Here is a 23,925-nt window from a genome sequence, read left to right as displayed (position 1 = left end):
TTAATGTATTGGTATTGCTATATTCTATGTAGATAACTCTTAAGTCTGAAACATATTTTACTTATTCAGCTTCAACTTTTGTGGACTTTATGTCTATGTTTGCCAGATTCATTGTACTTCCTTTGAAAAAGTAACTTGATTTTTCAGAGGTGAAGCGCTCCTTCTGCCTGAAATGAAGTCCGAAGGGATTAATTTGACCACTTAAGTCAATATTGACAATAATTTCGGTCTGACTATTGTTTGTGGAACATAATCTTTTTCTGGTTTGTGATCTCTCTCTTACTTTGAAATTGCTGTCTTCAAGCTTTTGTGTTTAACTTGCTACATAGTTTTGTTTATTCACCTACAGAGAGGGCAGAAGAATTTTGCTGGCACCACGGTACATTCTTCAGTCTCAGTAAATGAATAAAACAGACAACATGCTACGTGGGAACATTTATTTCCAGGAAGAGTATGATAGTGGTATTTAAATAATTCTGCTGATCATGTACATAAACATGAGACATGGTGTGAACGTGGGGCCTGCATTGACGGGAAAGAGAAAGAAGTGCATTTCGAGACTGAACAAGAGTTTTTTTTTGTTTTTTTTTTTTTACCAATCTAGAGCAGCATTAACTCTCAGAAAGGTCTGGACTTTCGAGACAGTGAAGAACACATTTATGCAGAAAAAAAACTAATGAGGGTTCAATCAAATCAAATGTCAAATAAATAATAAAAGAAAATAATTTTTGTATCTGAAGATATTAACAACATTCTGTGGCCTTACTTTGACACTAACATTTGGCAATGTAAAAAAACAAAAACAAACATTGTACAAAGGAGGTTTGAATAAATCGAGTCAAATAGCATTCCAAAATTCACAGGCTGTCCCTGAATGTCAAAATCATAATTACTGCAACACCATCAAAGGATTGTACTGTTGAGAATATCTACCACGGTGTCCCCCATTATTACATTCTGTCTGGACAAATAACTTCCCATCACCAATCTAGTATCGTTACTCTTTTCACCCTGCTGGAGATTTATCATCATTCATGTTGTGCAGAAATACATTTCAAATCAAGCATAAAAAAAATCCCATCCTGTAAAATGTAATGTACAGAGTACGCTCTGTATACAGCACACTGTGTCTGTCTAAGGGATGCGGGAACATTTGCCATACTGGTAGTCAACCAGAAAAAAAAAACCAACCTGCAGCTGAAACAAACAACAAACCCTCAGTTTTCAGTGGCATTGCAGGTGAATGATTAATCCCCCGGTTTGTCCTGTTGCTCTAATGCTGTACCTTTGTGTTATTTGTCCTGGTTGGATCGTGAAGGTTTAACCTGTGACCAATCACGAACCACGTATCCAAGTGTGTATGCTGGATGTTCATAAGCAAAAGATTGAATTTCTGAATAAACCGCAGCCGTTTCTCACCGTTTCTCTGTGAAATAACCGCTGCAACTCTTCTTGCTATTCTGAATACCACAATACTTTGTGTGTAGGTGAACGTGACACCCAGGCGTCGAGTGTTTTATCACCCCAGACGATATTAAAAAGCATAAACAATGGTGTCATGGTACACAGTTGTAAGTGGCACTGCTGGGCCAATGCATTCCGAGTGAGTGTCACAGATGAAGTGATAGTTATGTGTGAGAGATAAAGTGCATTCAGACAGAGCAGACAGCAGTGAGGCACTGTGCTGGTGTCAGTCCTCCTCATCACTCCAGAAGGCATCTTCTTCATCGAGATCTACGCCGTGGAAGAGTCTGTAACACGCAAGAAGAGGCGGATTTCATCAATGAGGGAGTAAATGAAGGTAAATCGCCGAAATGGTGGAGAAACATGAATCACTAATTACTCACTGGTTGTAACAGGGTGAATGTGGGTTGTTAAAGTGACTGTATGGGTTGACTTTAGAGAGGACGCCCAGGCAAAGCCAACAGAAGTACTGTCTACAAGAGGTGCAGGTCATCTTGTTGCAGCCATCCACTTTCTAGAGACACAGAGATGAGACATGGACATGGGATTCTTCAGGGACATCACACAGAAGACAATGACAATCAAGAGAGTAGTAATAACCCTGGTAATGAAAATAAATGCCCTTTTTAATTTTATTTTTACATCCACAACTGACAGCAGGGAACATTGACCCCCAAAGCCTGTCCTACAGTGCTGTTACCAGCAGGGGGAGCCCCACCTGTATATTGGTTCCACAGCGGGGGCAGCATTTGCAGTTCTCATCTAGCCACTCTCTGCTAAAGGACTCCTCCACTGCTTTCTGGATCACCCTCTTCCCAAAGCGTTGCTCCATGAACTTCTTCCCCTCAGACGTGGCTGACAGGTAGTCGTCTCTTAGGTTACGCAGATCCTCTGCGGCACAAGGCAGAAAACGGGCACAGAGCTGGGTTTAACATGAACACTCCTGGTTAGCATAAAGATTTCCCTCAGATCGCCTCCTATGTCACAATATGTATAAACTCTGTAGTAGTACTGTTTGATAGAAGTAAAGGATTATTTTTAAGCACAATCAGGGCTTTCTCAATATGTTCGCTGCTGTAAAGACACTTAAATATGAAGAAAAAAAAAAAAAAAAAGGTAAAACAGAATTTGAATTTCAAACACAAAAAAAACTGCGTGTGCGTGTTTGGTTTCCTCAAACTTGTGACCTTAGATATTAAACAAAAGTATGAAATGAGAGCGTTTGGAGTTGCTCACAAGTGGTGACAACAATATTTCAAAAAAATGGAGACAGAAATAACTACTAATGTTTTTGCCCTTCAGAACAAAACAAACAAAAAAAAAAACCTATATTTTTGGTGGCATTACCTGCAGGGATTTTACAGTGGGAGACACCATGATACCCCAGTTTACACAGTGTGCAAAAAGCATACTGGCAGGCTGAGCAAATGCCCATGGTTGTGTCTGGCTCCACCATCACAGCAGTGCCACAGGACTGACGGGGACAGTAGACCACGTCGGCCATAAGGTCCAAACTGGACTGAAGCAGCAAACGGTCATATCGGGCAAACAGCTCCTCATTCACCAGCTGTTTCACCTGAAAGATGAAGGCAGACGGGGAGATAAAGCACAGGCGGAATCAGGAGAGTTACAAAAAAATAAAGTTGCGGAGTTCAACTTTCTTCTTAAAAGTTCGCTTATTGAATTGTAAATTGACTTTGGGACTACAAACAAGCCCAGGCGCACACAAACGCACGTGCTGTGCCACTCTTACCTGCAAAGGTGTAGCTAAAGAGGTACATTTGGGCTCAGGGCAATTAAGGCACTGAACGTTCCCGTCCCGTATTTGGATCTGAAAGTATTCGGTCATGCAGGACTTGCAGTAAACATGTTGACACTCCTTAAAGCAGAGACAGTTGGAGCCCAGCTTCTCCACGAAGCAGATTCCACAGCAGAACACCTTGCTGTCAAACACCCTCTGCCGCTGCGCCTCGTCAAAGTCCAGGAGCTGAGGTAGGAGGTCGGCGCGCGGGTCCATCGCGAGGACGCCCCGCGGGTCCAGCGTAGAAGATGACGAAAACTGCCGCTCGGACTTTTCCTTCTTCATTTCTCTTTTCTTCTCCTCTGCTTTTTCAGGATGACTCCCACACTGAGCCAGAGCTGAACGGGAAAAAAAACCAAAAACAACGCGTGTTAATACATTTTACACTTACTGACTGAGGACTCGGACACAATGAGGTTCTTTGAATGAAGCGAGTGTACGAATGAGACGCCAATAACCGTTTTATCACAAACAAATTAGGCAGTATGAATAAGTGTTAAATAGTACTACTGCACTCGGTTAATATACAGAATTAACAATGCAGCCGAACAGTAGTAATAGATCAGGAGAACATTTTTGTATTTGTACTTTTTGCAGCTTAACTCTATATGACATTACAACATCTTATCTACTTTTGATTAGGAACCGTGATGGTATGATGATAATAGACGTATCTTATTGAATGCAGATGCATCCACACAATAATAAATTAAAAAAAAAAAAAACTACATTCATTTGGGCAACCTCATACTCGAGAAGTTAGGACACATTTCACATGAGCACATATGCTCTGAACAGCTGGTCCCCTGCCTGATGACTGGGCCAAGTGGACCTTAACAAGCATGTCATTCCTCTACTTTTCTCCCCCGCTTCCTGTCTTACTCTCTTTGTCACAACCACCAAAAAAAAAGCAAAGAAATCTCAAAAATAAACCCAAAAAAAAAGAAGAAGTTATTTAACAAAACTCATACTGTACCTGTGGCTGCAGGGTCTGTTTTCCTTCGCTCACCAGTTGCCTTGCTGCCTCCCCTGATGACTTCAAGAGGTGACTGGATGCCCAGAAAGTCCAGTACCTCCTCTTTGAGGAACTGGATCCATGTGAAAAGAATCACACAGCCCTGGTTTTCCTCCCACAGCTCATCCAGGCGTTGGCACAGAGAGCTCATCTGAGGAAGTATAACGGTAAAGGAGAAGGTGTCCAGAAGCTTCGGTTTCTGTGACCTCAACAGCGGCTCTTTTACAAGGTAAAGTCACTCACTTTTCCCCAGTTGACTCTCAATTTCAATATTTTAACCGCTTTTCATGTATTTCTGTGACGCAATGAAGGATTAGATGAGGCTGCGTGAGTCTTACCTGCGCTCTGGTCATCCATTTAGAGCTGAGAGTAAAGATCGGCGAGGATGTGGATGGATAGTCTGCAGGAAGCTCAAAGTTGAGAACCAATGGAGGCAAGAAGCAGACATTATGTTCAGTTTTCGCCTCTCCTGCAACAGAGAGAGGAGGCGTTCATGCAGTCCTTGTTTGAGTGTATTAGCACAATCTGTAGAGAAGAACTTCACGAAAACCATCTTGGTCTTAGATCATTGTTACATGCTCCCCATTGTGTTTTCTCTCTCTCTCTCTCTCTCTCTTCAGGTGTTTCAAATCCATGCTGAGTGTTTAGCCCTGCCCTCTTAGCCTTTTAAAGAGAGGATGGAGGAGAAGGAGTTCTCTCTCTTCTAGACTTGGTGTTTTTCTTTGTGGGCCGTTGAGACGGTCGAGCGGCGAGTTACCCGCTCAACATAAAGGTCGGGCGGTTCGACCCCCCCAAGGGCCTCCTGCTCGCACTGAACCCCGAGTCGCTCCTGATGATGGCAGGCGAGCACCTTTCATCGCAGCTCCGCCACCGTCGTCGTCGTCGTCGTCGTCGGTGTGTGTGAATGCGAGAGTGGGTGAGCGGGAGGCAAACTTTAAAAAAGCAGCTCTGGGACCGCTGAGGTGATGAAGCTCTACATAGGTGCAGACCAGACGCCATTTCCTGTCCTGGCTAGTTTAGGAGGAAGGAGGGGGTTACATCTCTCTACTGGGCTTCACTGATAGCAGGTACCTTTAACAATCACTTTGAAATCGGAAGGGAGCTCCAGGCAGAGCTGGATCTCTCCTCCCTGCGCCGACTCTGCGCGGTGAAACTCCTCCTCGTCATAGATACTTGCCAGCGCAAGCAGCTCGTCCTCCTGGGCTTCCCTGTCCTCAGACATTTACATTCCTGCAATTTGACGTGTGGCACAAATTCACTGTCATGACAAGTCAACACAAAGACGAGACAAAACGAGCAGCATGCCTCCCTCACCCCCCTCTCACCCCCCCTCTCTCCCCATTCACCCACCTGTCCTCCCGTGGATCAACTACATGATCCGACGCTGGTTAATCGTTTGTCCTTGAGGAACTCTTGTATACAGATTAAACGAATCAACGCAAATAGCAAAAATGTGTATTTTTTTTTTTTGTACAGACATACTATCAGTTTAGCTGAGCCCAAAAGTTAGCCGACCCGCTAGCAAAAGTTAACTTCACCCACATTAGAAGTTGTCGTCACTTGCTCGATAATGAAAGCAAGTCGCCTGGTTTACTTGCGGGGGTTGTTGTGGATCGGGGAGGTGGAGGTGGGAGGAGGTGGGAGGAGGTGGTCCGGATGACGGACGTTCAAGCCAGAACAGAGCTAACTAGCTCGGGTCGGTAAGGGAAGAGCGTTCAAGCTAGCTAGCGGTGTCGGCTAATGTAAACAGTGTCCGCGACTGTCTGCCGAACCTCCGCTTTTAACTTTTCCTCCGCGGCAATAAAAACCCTTTTTTTTGTTTCCCGGTTCGTCTGCGCCGCTGAGCGAGGCTACAACACACCGTTACGCGCGTAAGTACGCAGTAACTGTAAAGCAATAACACGTTTCTTACCTTATCCGACCCGAACTCGAGTGACTCCTGCCCTCTGACCGGCTCATGTCATAACCATTCACGGTGACGGCGACGGCGACAGTGCCACCTGCAGGCTCGGTAGTGTACTGCAGGTTGACTTCCACTTCCGCTTTCTTTTACCTAAGTAAAAGTACCAAAATAGCAATGTGGAAATAGTCCATTATAAACACAAGTCTTGCATAATTTTTTTTTTTTTAAATCCTTCTGAAGTAAAAGACCAGGAATCACCAGCGAAATGTGTTTAAAGTATCGTAGTTAAAGTACTGGTTTGGTCAACCAGAGCAAAACGATATCACGATATAGTGCGTTGTTAGTTTATTAATACTGAAGCATCAGTGTTTAAGCAACGTATTACTGTTTGTAGCCGCTGCAGGTCCAGCTGGTTTAAAATAGCAGCAGATAAATCTGAGGGGTCATCAGACGTCACTGGGAGGGGAAAGAAAACAACTATACTTTTTTTTCTCTAATCTTTGATTTTTGGTTTCAATTTATTGAATTGAGATTTGAGAAATTTAGAAGGACAAATTAATATTTGGTGTTAATGCCACCTTAACTCAACAGTGGCTTTTGTAAGATGTCAAAAGCCAAAAAGGTTGGGAATCTCTGCCTTAGCGATGTGTTGTACTTTAAAAGTACTGGAAAAAGCAGTGGGGTTAAACTATAAAGTAGCATCAAATGGAAATATTGAAAGTACAAGTATCTCAAAATTGTACTTCCGTACTTAAGCAAATGTACTTAGATACTCTCCACTACAAGCTAATAGCAACACAACCATTCACATTATTTACAACAATAACTCATCTCACATCATTTTTTTGTTGTCAAGATTTATTTTTGCTTTTTTTGGTGCTCTGGCAACAACAGCAGCACCTGTAAAGGTGGTTTGTTGGACCAGCATTCACACTGTTAAGTAGAAAAAAAAAAACAATACAAGGCTACCAGAGAACAACAAATGGACCATTGCTTTTGAATGAGAAAAGCCAAACGATGAGATACTGCATGACAGTAAAATTGTAGTATCTAATTTCAACATACAGCACAAGTAAATTCAACGAAAACACTTTGCTTCCTCTCAGTACTACTTATTAATTCCTCTAAATACATCGTAATCCAGCGGTTACAATTGTTTGGGGTGGAACAAAATGCACTATTTCTCATGTACAACTTGGAACAATCCATGTTGGCTTACCACTGCATCTACACCTCATTTAGACATACTGCAGTATTTTACATTTTCATGAATCCTGTGTGTTATTAGTATACTTCTGAACAGCCACTTCGCTGACAATTGAACAGATGTGACATTCTTAGCTTAAGTGTGCTCGGGAGATGCTGAACAAAACAACCTTGAACATAACAGCCATCAAAGCAGCACAGAGAAAGCAGTTTCCATCCCACACTCACAAGTTTTATTTCAGAAAGTAGTCCATTCAATATTAATATTATGCAATATTTTTGTATTCAAAGAAAATGAGAAATGACATGCCCAGGAGGCTGACTGATGAACTGTATTGATTAGGGATGCTGCAGTCGGTGTCTTCAAGAGAGAGGCTACCGTGTCATCAATAACAATCTCAGAAGAAGGGCAGAGTCGGAGCGAGTAGCAGGACAGACGGAGGTGAAACTCAGGGCTGGAAACAGTTAGTCAATGTCCATCTCAGGGGGCTTCTTCTCTGCCGTTCCCTGCTCTGTGCCTGCAGATGTTGCCTTGTCTGGGTTGCTCGGCTGGTTCTCCGTTCCCTCCTGCCCATTGACCGGACCGTTCTCCGTCTCCTCCTTTGGAGGCTCCACTTTGGGCTTGCGTTTAGACAGCACCGGGTTGCAGGCTGAATAAAGCTCCTGAACAGCACAAAAGAAAAGGGAGGCGTTTTTTTCTTCTTCTTCTTCTTCAGAGCACGTGATCACAATATCTCTGCAACTCATTTGTTCAACACACGACTACAAGATTTCCCACTTCTGGGAAAGAACTTTAAAGTGGAAATTTTCTCTGAAATTTGTGAATATTAATCAGTAGTTTTGAAGTGAAAGATCGGGTGAGCTAGAAATATGAGGTCCAGTTATTTCAGACTGCTGTCAATCTTTTAAGTAAACATAGGTTACACTCATTAAACGGTGCACAGCCTCTTAACTCACATTTGGACTTCTGCTGCAATTATAAATAAAAAGAAGTGTATAGTAACTTCTTGAGATTCTCTTCAGACCTTCAGTATGAAGAATGTGTAAAACAGGATGGATGTCACATTTAGACCAACCAGGAAAAAAAAAACAGGCTTCCCATCCTCGGTTTTAAGCCTTGGTTGTTCTTTTTTTATATGTATATATAACCTATATATACATTTTTGCTCTGTATCCTGTTCCAATATTCAGGGAGTGTGGGTAAAGGAATCAAAATGGATACACATGTAATCTTCGGTAATATGTTCATATTAACAATATTAGCCTGCTGGAGTTCAGACTAATCCCAACTCTCCTGGACGACACCTTTAAGCCCTGACAAATGCCTGCTGAGCACCACCAGACCACAGTTACTGGAGTGAGGATGGTATGCTGCCTGTGTGAGAGTAGGTCAAAGAAGGTGTTAAGAAATGCAGCCCCGGGTAGCTTCCTAAACATTTTTGGCATTGGGACTGTGTATGTGCCTTGAATGCAACCTCGGTACCTTAGTCTTGGCCTGGATCTCTTTAACTGTGACCACTGGGTCCAGGGTGAGGTTCTGGTTGTTCTGCTGGTTCATCTTGCCGTTCATCCAGACCATGGCATCGTTTATCAGCTTGTCCACCCGAGTCACCTCCAGCTCATCCAGGTGATCGTACAGCTCATCCTGTTTGGAGACACATGGGTAAAACAGTGATAATAATCGAAATTTACAACTACATTAGCCGTTCCTAAAAACAGCAAGGCAATGCTCTTAGTGTCTCTATACCTGCATTTACACTTGACCAACAAACACGTGATGTACAACTGATGAGGATGACTTTATGGAAGTTGCTGCCCTCAGGTTTTACCAAAATCGAATAAAAAAAAAAAAGTTACCTTTGCCTTGTAGGCTTCAACAATCTTCATGTACATCTGGATCTGTCTGCCAAGCTCCTCAAATGCTTTTGGTCTCTCCTCAGCTTCCATGTACCTCTCGTGAATAGGCTGGCCAAATTTCTGTGGAAAGAAGCGTCATCAAGCTTTGTAAATCCATCATCCAGCAAGACAGCAGTCAATGCAAATTCTTGACAAAAATAATGCTACAGTAAATCACGTCACATCTTTTTCAAATCTCCAGGTGCCCTTTAGAATAGAAAAGGTCCAGTCGTAGACGGCACGCTTGGTTACCTTCAGCTCAGCCAGTTTGTCAATGTAAACTTGTTTCTGTTGGTCCTCTCCCTCTTCGTACAGCCAGTTCTCCATGTCCTCCAGTTTTAATGAGAATGAATCACGATCCTGCATGTCGCACAAAAAGTGAGGTTAAACTTCAGTTTAAACATCAGCAGTGCAAAACATTAAATACATGCAGTACGTCTGAAGTCGAGGTAAAACTACAGAGGGTTAAACATGGCTGCTAATATCTACCGAGAGGATTAATGTCTGTTGACATGCGTCCAATTTGTACTCACGCCTTCATTCACAAACTTCTCCAGAGCACCGTGCAGTTTGTCCCTCATGTCGTACACGTACTCCTCCACGTTGTTCTTTGCATCGTTTCTCTCCTTCTCCAGCTTGTCCTGCATGATCATCTTACCCTGAAGAGTCACAGCGAATTGCAGATGATTAGTCAGCAGAAGTGCAGAGTTCACACCAAACAAAGTGACGAAGGGGAATCAAACCATGCCAGGAGAAATACATTAAAATATTAGGGGATGCAACAAGCTGATCTCAGAGATGAGTATCGGGTCCAATCAAGGCACCGGCTATACCGACTTATATTTAGCCCCGTTTTACGACAACTGTCACACGAGTGATGGAGAGCACGATTTGTGGCAGGATGCAGCAAATATTAGTGTCAGCAGCTACTAATTGAATCACTCTGATCAAGATCATGACCAAAAAACTTGATCAGGACATCCCTACTAAATATAATTACTATTTGGATCATAAGTATTTCCTGGTAACACATACTACAACTTTTGTTTAGAACATACTTATGAAGGTAATAAAAACTATGGCAAAGTGTTCCAATCATGTGTTACGGTATCCTTGTATAAGCTTGTAAAGATTACGAGGCTACTATATTATAACCATAAATTACAAAGTGACCAAGAGTCATTTCTTTTTGTTTTAAATAACAACAGGACCAGTGAGCAACACTCGCACACTGCTTTAACAGATACTGTGTGTGCAAGGTAGGCATTCCTGGGAGATTTTTAGAGCATTACCTCATTCTCCACAAACACATTTAGTTCTTCATTGGACAGCTGCCAGTGCAAATTGTTCTCTATGGGCAGCTCCACCATCTTCGTTTTCACTTTGGGCTTCTTGGCCTGAGGAGGCTGGTCGTTCTTCTTCTCCTGCTTGGCGTCCTCTGCTGTTGTCTAAAGAAAAAAAAAGAAAAAAAATGATGAAAATATCCTTTTAGTCTGTGGAAAAATATGTTACATTACATTTATGACATTCCCCACCAACTATTTAACTTGTGCATTGATGCACGTGGAAAAGGTGTGAATACGAGGAATACATGTTCATATTTTTAAATGCCTGAACACACCATAAAGTTTCATTTGACTTCAGTCAGTTTCATTAATGTTTCAGTGGTTAGTCCCACCGTTATGTCAAATTCCAAGCTGACAGCTGAGAGTAATTTCATTATGTTGTTTTTGTGAGTACATTAAAAATTTAGTGCAGATATTCAACACTTTTTAATATTATTAAACATGCATATGTCAGTCAGTAGCTGTATGTCAAACCTTCAAATCGTTACTTTTATCTTCAAATGTTTTTATGAGCTTATTGTTGAATTTTCCCCGAACTCTCAAAAACATATCTGAATTTAAATAAATGAGTGACCACACTGAGAAGTAACACTCAAATCATTAAGTTTCTTACATGTTTCAAAACAGTAAATGTTTTCTATTAAGAGTGTGTGTGTGTGTGTGTGTGTGTGTGTGTGTGTGTGTGTGTGTGTGTGTGTGTGTGTGTGTGTGTGTGTATACACTAATATGAGTTTTAAACCTCAGAAATTAGGATATTTTAGGAAAGTTAGGGCTCTTAGTAGGGTTACAGGTAGAATTAGGTTTAGGTTAGGTTAGAGTAAAAGATTAGGGAACACAATACATCAATGAGAGTCCTTACAAAGATAAAGGCACAAGTATGTGTGTGTAAATGTAAATCAGTATGCCTTGCCAAATGCTAATCATTTAGCAGGAAACTATAATACTTTAAAAAAAATAATAATAAAGTTGGTACATTATATTGGATGCATTGGTTACCTAGTGCTGGGCGATATGGCTGTAAAATATAATTTTATAACCAGATCCACATCATGCCAGAGTAATATATATCACAATATGTTAAATCTACGTTAAAAGCATAGGATCGCTCTAAAGAAACAATTGCAACTGATCATGTGTCACGCAAACAGGCAAACGTTGCATAACATAAAAGCTGAATGCCAGCATTTGATTTATTGATTAGAAAAAGATGCTCTGTGACGACGTTGTTTTCTGTCCTCAACTTGAAAGAGTTTGAGAGCTCTGTTCACGGCTTAAATTGATCCTTTCATGTAATGCGAGAGTTCATACATTTCAGTACCTCTTTCACTGACAGACGTTTTGGAAAAATGCATCGCCCTTACTTTTGCGTAAATTCAAATGACTTTCTGGTTGCAACGTAGGGATGTGTTGGGCTCTATTTTGTTATGGAAATTTTGGACGAAACACTGAAAACGTACATATGAACATGTTTTCGGTCTTCAAAGGCCGTAAATGTTTGTTAAACTGACACTAGTGTTATCATACCGTCCTTGCCGAATTAGCCATCACTCCACACTTTAAAACTGCCACCTTCCTTTTATCCTTTACTTTATAGCGTGTATTCGTTTATATTGGAAGCAAGAGGACTTCCTTTAAACATTTTACAAGCCTTTATGGGGTTGCCACTTTGCCAGTACTTGTAGTATGTAGTATCACAGATGGATTGACATTGTGGATATTGCCTTATCGCCCAGCACGAGGTTACCTCCATTTCCTCGGCCTCTGATTTCTTGTCTCCGTTGTCTCCGGTCTGGCCTTTCTGATCCTCCTGATCCACCTGCATTTTGTTCTGACACACGGTAACAAAGACAGAATATGCATAAATGATAATGTACGTAACAAATGCCGGCCTCTGGCGGGTTTCATTCAATCATCTGGGCCCTGACCATTTCAACAAGAGTATTTCAAGAAACACTAAATTGTAAAACGGTTGAACTGATATTAACATAAGATTGAGTGGGTTTGTGCAAACGATTTTGTTTGCCCGTTTCAGTTTTTGCCTCACTGAAGATATGATTTGAAATGATATGGTTTATCTCTATTATTGTCCAGGTGTTCCTGACACCGTGTCCATCATCTGTATGTATTTTCTTTTAACTTTGGGCCATTTTTTTGGTTGTGTGAACTCCGCAGCTTTCAGAGTCACAATCTTATAAACAGTATTTATTAGTGCGGGAAAAAAATACAAAAAATAAAATGCGAAACAAACGATATAAAGAGCCATTTACTTTCAAGCCCTTGGAGCTGTCTTTCACTTGTTAGGGCAAGACATCTAAATTCCACAGGGATGATGTGCCGACAGAGGTGTGGCCTGTCTGACACACTGAGTGAAAAGGATGTCCGAGACCAAACAGCATGCAACAAGCCTGCGAGTATGTCTTTTGTCTGTCTCTCTTTCTCACGTACGCACACACACCCACACTAATGTCATCAGTGTCTTAAAAGCAGCGCGAATACACACAGTACACACCTCCTCTTCCTTCGCTGTCTGGTCCGTCTCCATTGGCTCCTCTCCTTCAGCCGTTTTCAAAACTTCTACTAGCGTCGCGCTCGAGACACTGAACACACCGTGAACGTTGACCCGAACTTTCACCTTGACCTTTGCACTCTCCCCAGATGCCTGAGGAACCACGTTCTGGATCACGAACTGGCCTGCAGGGCAGAGGACAGAGACAGAGGTGAAAATATCTGTCATTACATTCAGGAGGAAAGATGCTGCAATCTAACACAGCAAGGTAAGTGGAATCACAGGAAAAGATGTTGCATTTTTTTTTTAAAACATGTTTTAGCATTTATCCACAATGTTAGAGTTGGTTGATTATTGTATAAAAATATCACGTGCTTAAATGTTGGCATCAATTTAACTGCAAAGTAACTGCAAACCACAAAAAATAGGAGCTTGAGCAGATGTCAAAGTTAAATATGAACTGTCTCTATCTTAACTGGCACTCACGGCAAACTGGAGATTTGAGATTTATATAATTTATATATATAATTTCCAGAAATAATTTTTCTGTGCTAACTCTACAGTTGTTGTTTTTCCTAATTAAGCATTGTTTTTTTGACCAAAGCAACTGAAAAGGATTTATTCCATTCTCATTGTTGTCCAACACCTCATGTCTTAATGAAGTTGAACCTGCAGTACCTATGCTGGTGTCGGGGTGGGACAGCTCCTTTGAATTGTTGTAGTAGGCTTCGAGGGGGAAGGCCTCTTTCCGGTAGAAGCTCAGCACTTTTGAGAAAGGAGCTGCATGGTTCTTTGGGAAAACTTCACAATCACTGTAAAAACACAGCAACAGGAGCTCAGTGAGACAAGAAAAGTTCCAGAGACAGGATCTTACACTCTAAACCAGTGTTTTGTAGCGAAGTGGAAACTGTCATTTATGGATTGCACGAGGTGCTCTGATCGCCCTGCAGCAGATGACAGTTGTCCCCCCCCCCCGCCAAGAACACGAGTGATGAAATAATGGACGAGAGAGACAGTGAAGCCTCCTGTTTGCACACTTGTAGGTTGCCACCCACTTAACCACCCACACACAAACACACCAATCTGCTATTTGGCAACAGTTTATAAAACACATCCGACGTCTTCTTCTAACTCAAACAGCATTTATGGAAGTATTTTAAGAGAGTTTAAAACTAACCAGGATTTACAAATGACTTTGTAAAATATGAATGTATCTGGTGAAGACTTTTAGTAATGGGTTTGGATGGTAGAAATTAACAATGGATGTGGGCAGATGTGCCACAAAATCCTGCAGGCACGGGTAGTTGGTGGATGACAGGTGTGGCCTCAAACATTAAATGTCTAATTTGGTCTCAACTGCACGAGTCAGGAAGTAGATTTTAATATTCAGAGCTGCTGTAAAGGTGAGGTTTCCTCTTAAGCATAAAACAAAGTATTAAACTGCCTTTTCTTCCCAGCTGTGCTGAGGGGAAACTGATGCAGATCGTACCTCAGTCCTTCCTCTGCAGCTGAATTCCACCTGAGGGAGATGGAGTAGGGAACAACATCTGTGATGGAGAACTCTCGGACTTTGAAAGCTGGTGACAAGATAGCACACTGAGGACAAAAACACAAACAAACAAGTTAAAACTTGAACTTTTGTTTTGAAGTTTCTTTCTTAATATAATAATAATAATAATAGTAATAATAATAACTTTATTTAGACAGCACCTTTAAAAATAGAGTTTACAAAGTGCTCTACAGAGAAGCAAAGCATAGTCAAACATAACCTCAATACCGGTAAACATTTAGGAAAACAGGAGGCAAAAAAAAGACCATACCATTAAGGTAATGAATACAACAAAACCAAACATACAACCAAAACGAGCAAATGGAATAGAAAACAACCAAATAAATAAATGAAAATAAACAAACAAAAACAGGGGAACAAAAGAACTGCATAAAAGGACATAAAAGGACGAACAACAACCAAAAAAAAGTATCCACCCAAAATATATAACTTCCAACCACAGTTTTGTTTTGCATGTGAGGCTCTGTTTGGTTATTTTTAAATCATGTCAAATAATATAAATGACTAAACTACAACATAAAAGCTAAAAAGAGCTTTCAAAATTCAAAAGAATTTCATTTTCTGGTCAACTAATTACACATATTTAAATGTTCAACATAGATCAAGCAGTAGAAGACACGTGTCATATTCCTCCTACTCTGCTTTCTCAGCTGCTGGCGAGGGAGTTTGCTGTGAGTCACTAACGGGACCAAAGTGTTGGTCATGACTGGTGAGCTGTACCTGCAGAGCGCAGCCTCTGGCCACAGCCTCGTCAGCGTTTAGGGTGGTGTTCAGCTCTTTGCCAAAGAATTTGCTGATTCGCTCTTTGATGGCGGGGATTCTGGAGGCCCCGCCCACAATCTCCACTGCATAGACATCTTCCTTTTTCAGCTCTGGATACAGGAAGCACGATGATGAAACAATGTCACAACTTCACTTTCCTTTAAACGCTGATTTAAAAACAACATAAAAGTATTTCATTTGTTCAGTGTGAACATCACAGGACTCTTAATGGACAGAGCGAATGTGTAACTTTTTTTTTTTTTTTTTTTAAATTGAAAACCTGATATTTTTGACACTTTTACACATATTACTGCTGAGAATGGATGAGCGAGAGCAGGCAGAGATAGAAAGGAAGCGAGGAATGATTAAAGGAAGGCAGGCGTGGTGCCAGTGCCCGGAGGGAAAGCTGTCTCAGCAAAGCACATGACTGAGCCTCGTCTGTGTGAGTGTGCACATGTTCATGGGGATAGTCTGGCTGCTACTAAAGTAATTTGTACTTACTGGCTTGTTCCAAGACGCTGCGCAGGGGACCCTCTACTTTGGACAGCAGTCCCGCACACATCTCCTCAAACTGACCTCTGGGGACACATGGTCATAACTTATTAATAGATGCAACCTAACACACACACACACATACATACTGGAAAACTCCCCATGTGCAGAATTACAATGTGACGTAGGCAGAGTCATGTTAATAATAACAACACAATTTCTAATTAGCTTCTTTAACACCTATTAATCTGAAGCCATTAAATATGGAGTTTTACAAGCTGTTTTTAATGATTTTGTTTTTGTTGCAGCTCTCCGCTTGAAGATTCGCTCTGTTGCATAAACAGACTTTGTTTTCTTCATTACCAAAGCAACGTTGCACCTCACCTGTTCAGTTTACCGGAAACATCGATGTCGTTCATGAAGCACTCGATGTTGAGAGGCAGGTCCGACGAGTTGGCGCTCATCAGCTTCTTGAGCTTCTCGGCCTCTTGGTAGAGGCGCACCAGCGCGCGAGGCTTGGACCTGACGTCCAGCTTGTACTTCTTCCCAAACTCCTCGCAGAAGTGGCCGACCAGGATGTCGTCAAAGTCCTTCCCGCCCAGCTCCGAGTCAAATGCCATAGCCAGGATCTGGGAGCAGAGAAGGATGGTGGGTCAAGATTTCAAGGGATGGGGGAAAAAAAAATTAAACTACTGGATAAATATTTGATGTATTTAAATATGTATGTCTACGATGAGTACATGTGACGACATTAAAAAAAAAAAAAAAAGAAATATGTGGATTTGTCTCCAGCATTTTACTTTTATATTGAACGCATGTTCTTCTATACAATAAAAACTGAATAAGTTCTGGCAAATGTTTTTTTTTTTTTTTTTCATACATCACTTTCTGGTTTAAGCTTATCTCCATTGCAAAACAGCCCATATATGTATGGGATAACAATACATTCATACTAAGCAATACTAACAGTTTAATTGCAATAAGTAACATAACCATGAACATATGATTACAAATCACTGACAGACAGCAGTGTTTATGAATGCTCACACATGAATATGAATATATTTTCAAAATGACCACAAATGATTCATTTCTCACCTTCAGCTTTCCCTTGTTGAAGGCACAAACTGACACCTGGAAACCGGAGTGGCCCAGGTCCACAAACACCACTATCCTGGGCTTTTCTTCTGGAGCCGGCAGGTCCTGCTTGTAGATTCCATATGCCAGAGTCACTGCAACAAAACAGGCAGAAGATGCTGTTAGTTCTTGCTCATCGCTGTATCAGCGTACTAATTAACATGTTACATTTCAACCGTACTGTTCTAAACTAATTCTGTTGGGACTCAGAAAATTGTAAGTAAAATGCAGGCCAAGCTTAATGATCGGTTTCACTGCATCTGATGGTTAGATCACAAACTAATACATAAATCAGAGCTTTTGCAATAACGTATAGCATTCTTAATAGCGGTGACCGCTTCAGCAGGTTAAAAAGAACACGTCGAACAAAGTAACATCTAGATGTTATATCACAGCACGGTGGTTGAAATGTCTAGCGTGAAAAAAAAAAAAAAAAAAAAAAAACGGGAAGAGATAACTAGTCAAAACGATTCAGTTGCTGCCTGCCCTGCATAGTTTACAGAGCTTCTATGTACCTGCAGTGGTCTCATTCATTAGTCGTAGACAGTTGAGGCCTGCGATCTGAGCTGCATCCATGACAGACCTCCTCTCTGCATCAGTGAAATAGCTCGGTACCTGTAAGGGCAAAAAACATTGCAGTGTTTACACGAAGCCCTCACTGAGAGAAAATACTAACGTCGACAGTGTCAGAGCGACGGATCTGCATGACCTGCCTGCCTTACAAGATGTCTGGATAACATTACCATTTTAGTTACTCCGGGTGTCAAAACAAAACATCTCCTCGTGCAACAGCCTGAGGTCTAAATTTAGCTCCTGGCCACAGTAATGATAACATGTTATCCATTTTGAGGGGCTGATGTAAACTGTAGATTCAGGCCCAGTGAAAGTAACAGCCTCTCTGTCTCAGATCTGTAACATTACATAACAGATGCTGTCGGTGAATTCATATACTGAGCTCAAGAAAACACACACACACACACACACTTCCCACTCTTCACCAACAAGGTGAGAAAGAGAAGATAAAGCTTTCAGGCAAGACATCTGGTGAAATGTTTGTGAGCTCAAAATGCCACATGAACAGGTGGCAACACATTTGTACACCTTGCAGGAAGCTTTTACTTGAAAATGCAAGAAGATGACATTAATAACGGCAAAGTAATTACTCCATTCATGTACAGAGAACATCAGTACAGTTGGTAAAGTCATTTTATGGTGACTCATGGGTCTCCTGTAGCCTCGTCAGCGCAATTTCACAACGTTAAATAAGCTGTGTGCAGGGACCCACCCAGTAAATGAACACCTCTTAAGACATTTAAAGCCAAATAGATAAGATACAACAAAAACAGGTCTCCAGTTGGACCAGGATACGCTGGCGGATCTTCTCAGGAGAACTAATGTACAGCACTGACAGATCTGTTTAGGATGTTTTATGGATTTTCAGACATCCCGCCGCCTCGGCTGTCGGCAGGAATGCTTACCGAGATGACACAGTCTGCAACTGGTTTCTTCAGTGCACTTTCAGCAGTCTCCTTCAGTTTGGCCAGCAGCATGCCAGTGACCTGCTCGATGCTGAATACCTTCTCTTCCTCCATGTACATCACCTAGAAGTGGTGAGAAATAGGAGGACGGTTAATCTCAAGGCCAATCCTTTGAATAGCAAATAAAACAAGACACGTTAGGAAAGGAAGTTTAATATTTCTATAAATAAGAAAATTTGTTCATGAATGATGGCTATTCGTTTCATTGAATGCATTTCGACAGACTCGGAGCTCATAAAACAAGCCCCCCCCCCCACGAGAACTGAGAAAAATATGCAAATGTAATAAAATATGTAAAGTGAAGACTCTTAATGAAAAGAGTGATTATGCAGGCAACGACAGGTTGATGCCATCTTCTTTGATTTGACATTTTAACCTGAGGACTCATTAATCATCTCCACAGGGACGCAACCACAGGCCGACCTATGCGTTAGCAGTGTGACAAGTCAGGCATTGTTATTTACATACTGGTAACAACTTTGAGTATGTTTTGAGTTTTATGTTAGTTATCTTATGGCCGCAAGAGTTAGTAAATGTTTCATATTTAGGCAGCGAGCAGAGTGAAAGGTTCAGAGTGATAATATCATGATTATTTTGACCTTAGAATGAAAGTTCTGAGGCAAAACCCCACATAAATAAATATGCGCTGAAGAGTGAGGCAGAAGAGACTCCTCTTGGGCTAAAAGCACAGAGCGGTGGATGGAATGGGAAGATAAAGAGGAAGACTTATGATTCAAAGGAGAGAGCATTACACGAGGCACTTCTTAAAGCACAGCAGGTAAGAGTATAAATCGTTGTATCCTCAATGCTTTCTCTCAGCTTAACGTCTTCTAGCTGTTCCTTATTATTTTTGAGGGTAAATACTGCAGGTAGACTGAGGACGGGACCCTGCTTGAAAGCAGAATATAACAATAATAAAGTATAATCTTACTTTTATACCGGTGGATCCGGACGGCAGCTGCGCCAGGTCATACACCAAGTTGGACTTGGTTGACTGGACATAAGGGTCTGAGAACGCCCTGCCATGGAACCGTTTGAAGCCCTGCACTGTGTTCTTGGAGTTGGTCACCACCTGGATGCGATGAAGGAGGCAAGACGGGAGGAAACAAAAGAAAATGTTGTTACAAGCTGTGCCATAACCGTGAGACAGTTTCCAATTTTTGTGTTTAATCATATAGAATTCTGCGGAAGATGAAAAAGCAGCTGAATTTGTTTTTACCTGGCTCTTTGCAGCAGCACCTATGGAGCGATTTCGTGGTCCAAATGATACGAAGGACCTGGAAATCACAGAAGTGAAATGTTAAGCAACAGCCATGACATGCTATTGCAAGCAAGCAGCTTGAGCTCATTTTATCATTCGTCTGGTGTGTGAATACACCTCAAACCAAGACAGATGTACTTGTCAGTGGAGTTATTACATGGTGTCATCCCATGCCTACACATGACATGACATTTCAGAGCCCAACCCACATAAGACAGACCGTATTCAAGTCTGTCATCACAATCACATCACATTGGTTTGTAGAAAAGTGGGATTGCAGCTCTCTTAAAAGATATTTGCTTACAATATTTTCAACCCAGAATAAATCCCATCATTCACGCGGGCTTGTTGAGATTCATCTCTCACACAGTACTTTAGAAACACAGTCTGAAGTGGTGTGGTCGGTCCACTTGCATCCCAGTGGGTTGTGGTCTAAGCATGCCTGTCATCATCATCCCTATCAAACACAGATGCTACACTGAGGAGCCACAGTTGCTGTCAACACACAAGTGCAGTTGGTGATGTCAAAGAGGGGCCAACGCTCCTCAGAGTCTCTGAGGAGATGGGCTCAGTGTACGCCGGGCCGCATCTTGACCCAAGAACAGTCTGAAGTTGAATGACGTGGTCTTTTTGGCTGAATTTTAGTAAACAAAGGAACAAAAGAACATCCAGTGAAAACTAAAGAGAAACAATTGAAGAAATCTGGAAAATGAATTTAACATGATTTAATGAAGTTGTGCGCTAATTTCAAGACAATACCTGAAAACTAGAATATTTGCGCAAACATTATATTTTTGAATTTCAAAAACATTCCCATCACAAGATACCTGAGCACGTTTATCAGGCCAACAGACAAATACCCCAAGTATTTAGAAAGAAGCAAATTATGAGCAAGTTTGTTTGTTTTACACACAAAACTTTTTAAATAATTAATCAATTCTAAAAAGGTAGCATCTATTATATTTCTGCTCACTGGCTAATCCAATAAGTTAACTATTATTTTCTTGTAGGTTTGGCTCGTAAAGTCACCAAAAGGTAAACGCTGCACCGGTGGGCATTAACAGGGCCTGCCTACTTTATTTGTCCTCTCTCACAGATTCTCATAAAGCTCTTGTTTACTTTTTTTTTTTTTTAACTTTTATACATTGTCAGAGAATAAGAAAAAAAAAAAAATCTTTGTCAAGGACTGTTAGATGCATTACTTAAGATAAATCTATGCACGACCTTTAGCTAGAATTAATCTATTTGTGCACTGTAAAACTACAAACAACTGCTATTATATATATATATATATATATAAAACACTTTTATTATGCTTTGTATACTGCAGGGCAACATGACTATGACTCTTTCAAAGTTTACATAATTTGGACCTGGTATAATTCCTATGATCATATTCTTACTTGTCGGCTGTGTTTTACCTTTGTGAATTCTACAGTATTGTTTTTTTTAATTATTATTATTATTATCTATATCATTTGATCTTACTGCTGCTGTAACACATACATTTTCCGGCCTGGGAATAAATCAAGTTTTAATTTATCCTATTTTAAAAGCAACCCAATTCTTGAACGTATGAACAAAGTCTCCTCAATAGCCCATGCAGAGATGTAATCAAAATAACAGAATACAACTACTGAAGGTACAAAGTGTGCCGTGACAGCCAAATGAGCTCAACTTGTACAATATGAAAATAAACTCCGTCATGACCAAATTCATAAATATAAATAATAATATAAAAAAAAATTTTTTAAAAAAAAGTTAATATAAACAGTATATACCTTCAGTGTAAATCATTAAACTCGTATGGGCATTAAATATGTGCTAGAATATTCCAACGAGACAGGCTGCTGTCGTCATCGCAAAGACTTCCCACTTTGCCACACGGGGAACACCGGTTGGTCGGAGCTTACGTCTTCCAAGAGAAGTACGACCGTATTAAGAACGGCAGAGGGGAGGAAACACCGCCCCGCTCGAGTTCGCCGGGCGAGCACATGACGATTTTCAAAGCGCTTTTTTTTTTTTTTTTTTTTTTTTTATTAGCTCCTTACAGTTAGCTTACCGGGAGTCACCTCGTGTAAAAGGTGTTTAAGCTGATTTTTGTTGTTGTTGTTTTTTTTAAAAAAAAGACAGCTTCAACGTTCGCCGTGAAAACATTAACAACCGTTTTACCGACCCACTCAAAACGGAAAGGCAGTTTTAATGATCCAAACACAGCAAGTCCAGCTAATGGCTGCTCCGTCAAGTACAACCCTGCGTTCACGTGCATTATTACCTCGACACCGGCGACACAACAACTATTAAGACAACGGAAACCCCTTTCTTTTCCGTAGCTGTTCACCGGGAACTCCAAATAAGAAACACCCCGATATATGTCGTATACTCACGGTGTACATCGGTCGCTGTACTCGTTGGCGATTGTCTCGATTCCTCCGGCTCGGGCTACCGCTACATAGCAGCTTTGAAAGCCCAAGTCAAATCCCACCACCGACATCTTCAGCGATTACGTCTTGCCTTCTAGCTTTTAATAACGGCTTCAGCGCGACGTATGGTGGGAGGGGGGAGAGAGAGAGAGAGAGAGGGGGGGGGACAAACAAAAACAAAGGTATTACAGCTACGAAGGTAAAAAAAAAAAGGATGTAAAGGTCAGGTGAAGTTGTTGTGTCGCTCCGTGTTAAGTACTTCTCATCATAATCCACACCGGTGTCTCTGGTCTGCGCTGGCGAGGCTGCTGCAGCAGCAAGGTGGCTTTTTTTTTTTTACTGAGTTCTCGCCTGGAACTATCGCGAGAGTTACGTAGTTCTAGATATCTCTGGACCTTTCTATAACCATGTGGAACCACGTGTTTCTCCAAAAGAATTCTCCTGATATTTCAACATTTCTGTGATTTTTTTTTTTTTTTTTTTTCGACATCGTTTCAAAGATGAACACTTTTGCCGTGAAAGTAAATAGCATAAAGATGGCAACGACTTAGTTAGTTCGATGATGTCTGGAATTAACCTTAGAGGGGGGGGGGGGGGGGAACAAAAATAAACTGTGAGTCATGTGTGATGAAGTCATAATTTACAAAGCTACCTCACACTATAAAATCGACTGAGTGACCGAGTCACAAGCTACACATTTAACATTAAAATACATTTAATTTATTGTCATACTATTTTCTTTTTGACGAACTATGAGAGTAATCAATTATTTATAACAGTTGATTTGATTCTGTTATAAGTACACATAAGGTAGGTAGGTAGGTAGGTATATACTTTATTAATCCCCGAGGGGAAATTTTTTTCGCCAGAGCAGCATACATACAGAAGCAATAATAGGAAACAATAGAATAAAAATAATAGAATAGAATAATATAATAGAAAAGCAATAAAATAAAATAGCAGTAAATAGCAGTAAAAAATATAAATATAAAATGCACAGTATATACAGTATATATACAGTACATTATATATCTATATATATTATATACACCAAACCAATAAACACAGTCAACATATATATATATATGTATATATATACATACAGTACAGTATATATCTATATATATAATATACAAGCAACCAAGAAACACAGTCAACAGTGATATTGTACTGTGATGGATTTTGCCAGAGGTGAGTTATTGTAAAGTCTTATGGCAGTGGGCAGGAATGATCTCCTGTATCTGTCCTTGTGACAGCGGAGCTGGAGGAACCTTTTAGAAGGTTTTAGAATAATATGAAACAAATACTTCTCAGCTCGGGAGAAAGACATGCAAAATGAAACACCTTAATTATTAAAAAAAAAGAAAAAAAAGTATGTTATACATATACAGAAATAAAAGCAAGCATGACTCTAGTTAAACAGGGTCAACTGAACAACATTCAATGTAAATATGATCTTTTTCAAAAGTATTTTCCCACCAAACGTGTTTTTTTTTACACTATTACTACTGCTACTACTACTACTACTTTAAATACTATTAATAGTATTAGTATTATACTATATATTAAACTAATAATAATAATAATAATAACAACAACAATACT

At 40.7% G+C, this 23,925-nt stretch overlaps 2 protein-coding genes across 7 annotated transcripts; both read right to left on the bottom strand.

Moving 5' to 3' along the window:
- Window positions 1-420: 420 nt before the first annotated feature.
- Window positions 421-6,262, bottom strand: rnf14 (ring finger protein 14). 4 transcript variants are annotated; one of them, XM_069146029.1, is made up of 9 exons: window positions 6,193-6,262; window positions 5,352-5,510; window positions 4,619-4,749; window positions 4,242-4,431; window positions 3,218-3,603; window positions 2,812-3,040; window positions 2,183-2,355; window positions 1,848-1,978; window positions 421-1,751 (listed from the first exon to the last, which is right to left on the bottom strand). In XM_069146029.1, exons 2-9 carry the CDS (start codon window positions 5,500-5,502, stop codon window positions 1,691-1,693), a joined length of 1,452 nt encoding a protein of 483 aa, XP_069002130.1. In that variant the 5' UTR covers window positions 5,503-5,510; window positions 6,193-6,262; the 3' UTR covers window positions 421-1,690. The 4 variants fall into 4 exon arrangements, with proteins under 4 accessions (XP_069002130.1, XP_069002133.1, XP_069002131.1 ...); XM_069146032.1 differs by having other exon boundaries at window positions 4,619-4,680; XM_069146030.1 differs by lacking the exon at window positions 6,193-6,262 and adding an exon at window positions 5,631-6,186.
- Window positions 6,263-7,017: 755 nt separating this feature from the next.
- hspa4a (heat shock protein 4a) lies at window positions 7,018-22,676 on the bottom strand. Of its 3 annotated transcripts, XM_069146026.1 has the most exons (20): window positions 22,580-22,676; window positions 22,285-22,431; window positions 19,856-19,913; window positions 19,568-19,708; window positions 18,577-18,699; window positions 17,614-17,713; window positions 17,060-17,193; window positions 16,346-16,590; window positions 15,971-16,047; window positions 15,428-15,579; window positions 14,627-14,733; window positions 13,816-13,949; window positions 13,141-13,322; window positions 12,376-12,459; window positions 10,578-10,733; window positions 9,819-9,944; window positions 9,538-9,645; window positions 9,247-9,366; window positions 8,873-9,034; window positions 7,018-8,052 (listed from the first exon to the last, which is right to left on the bottom strand). In XM_069146026.1, exons 2-20 carry the CDS (start codon window positions 22,389-22,391, stop codon window positions 7,855-7,857), a joined length of 2,514 nt encoding a protein of 837 aa, XP_069002127.1. In that variant the 5' UTR covers window positions 22,392-22,431; window positions 22,580-22,676; the 3' UTR covers window positions 7,018-7,854. The 3 variants fall into 3 exon arrangements, with proteins under 3 accessions (XP_069002127.1, XP_069002129.1, XP_069002128.1); XM_069146028.1 differs by lacking the exon at window positions 12,376-12,459; XM_069146027.1 differs by having other exon boundaries at window positions 22,285-22,625.
- Between the last annotated feature and the right edge of the window lie 1,249 nt (window positions 22,677-23,925).

Source organism: Embiotoca jacksoni, unplaced genomic scaffold (assembly GCF_022577435.1).
Source record: "Embiotoca jacksoni isolate LCO1_2020_lvr unplaced genomic scaffold, fEmbJac1.0.p SCAF_13, whole genome shotgun sequence".
NCBI lineage: Eukaryota > Metazoa > Chordata > Actinopteri > Embiotocidae > Embiotoca > Embiotoca jacksoni.
Note: the sequence above shows the minus strand (reverse complement) of the source record. Positions and strands in the feature narration are given on the sequence as shown.

What these genes read in the sequence shown, in the direction of transcription:
- rnf14 (XM_069146029.1), bottom strand. Translation starts at nt 5,502, where the DNA reads ATGTCTGAGGACAGGGAAGCCCAGGAGGACGAGCTGCTTGCGCTGGCA. An exon ending in TTTCAAAGTGATTGTTAAAG is followed by an intron (nt 4,750 to 5,351) that starts GTACCTGCTATC and finishes TCTCTGTTGCAG; the next exon opens with GAGAGGCGAAAACTGAACAT. An exon ending in GCTGTGGAACCAATATACAG is followed by an intron (nt 1,979 to 2,182) that starts GTGGGGCTCCCC and finishes CTGTGTCTCTAG; the next exon opens with AAAGTGGATGGCTGCAACAA.
- hspa4a (XM_069146026.1), bottom strand. Translation starts at nt 22,391, where the DNA reads ATGTCGGTGGTGGGATTTGACTTGGGCTTTCAAAGCTGCTATGTAGCG. An exon ending in TCAACAAGGGAAAGCTGAAG is followed by an intron (nt 16,591 to 17,059) that starts GTGAGAAATGAA and finishes CTCTGCTCCCAG; the next exon opens with ATCCTGGCTATGGCATTTGA. An exon ending in ATGTGTTTGTGGAGAATGAG is followed by an intron (nt 9,945 to 10,577) that starts GTAATGCTCTAA and finishes GTGACTCTTCAG; the next exon opens with GGTAAGATGATCATGCAGGA.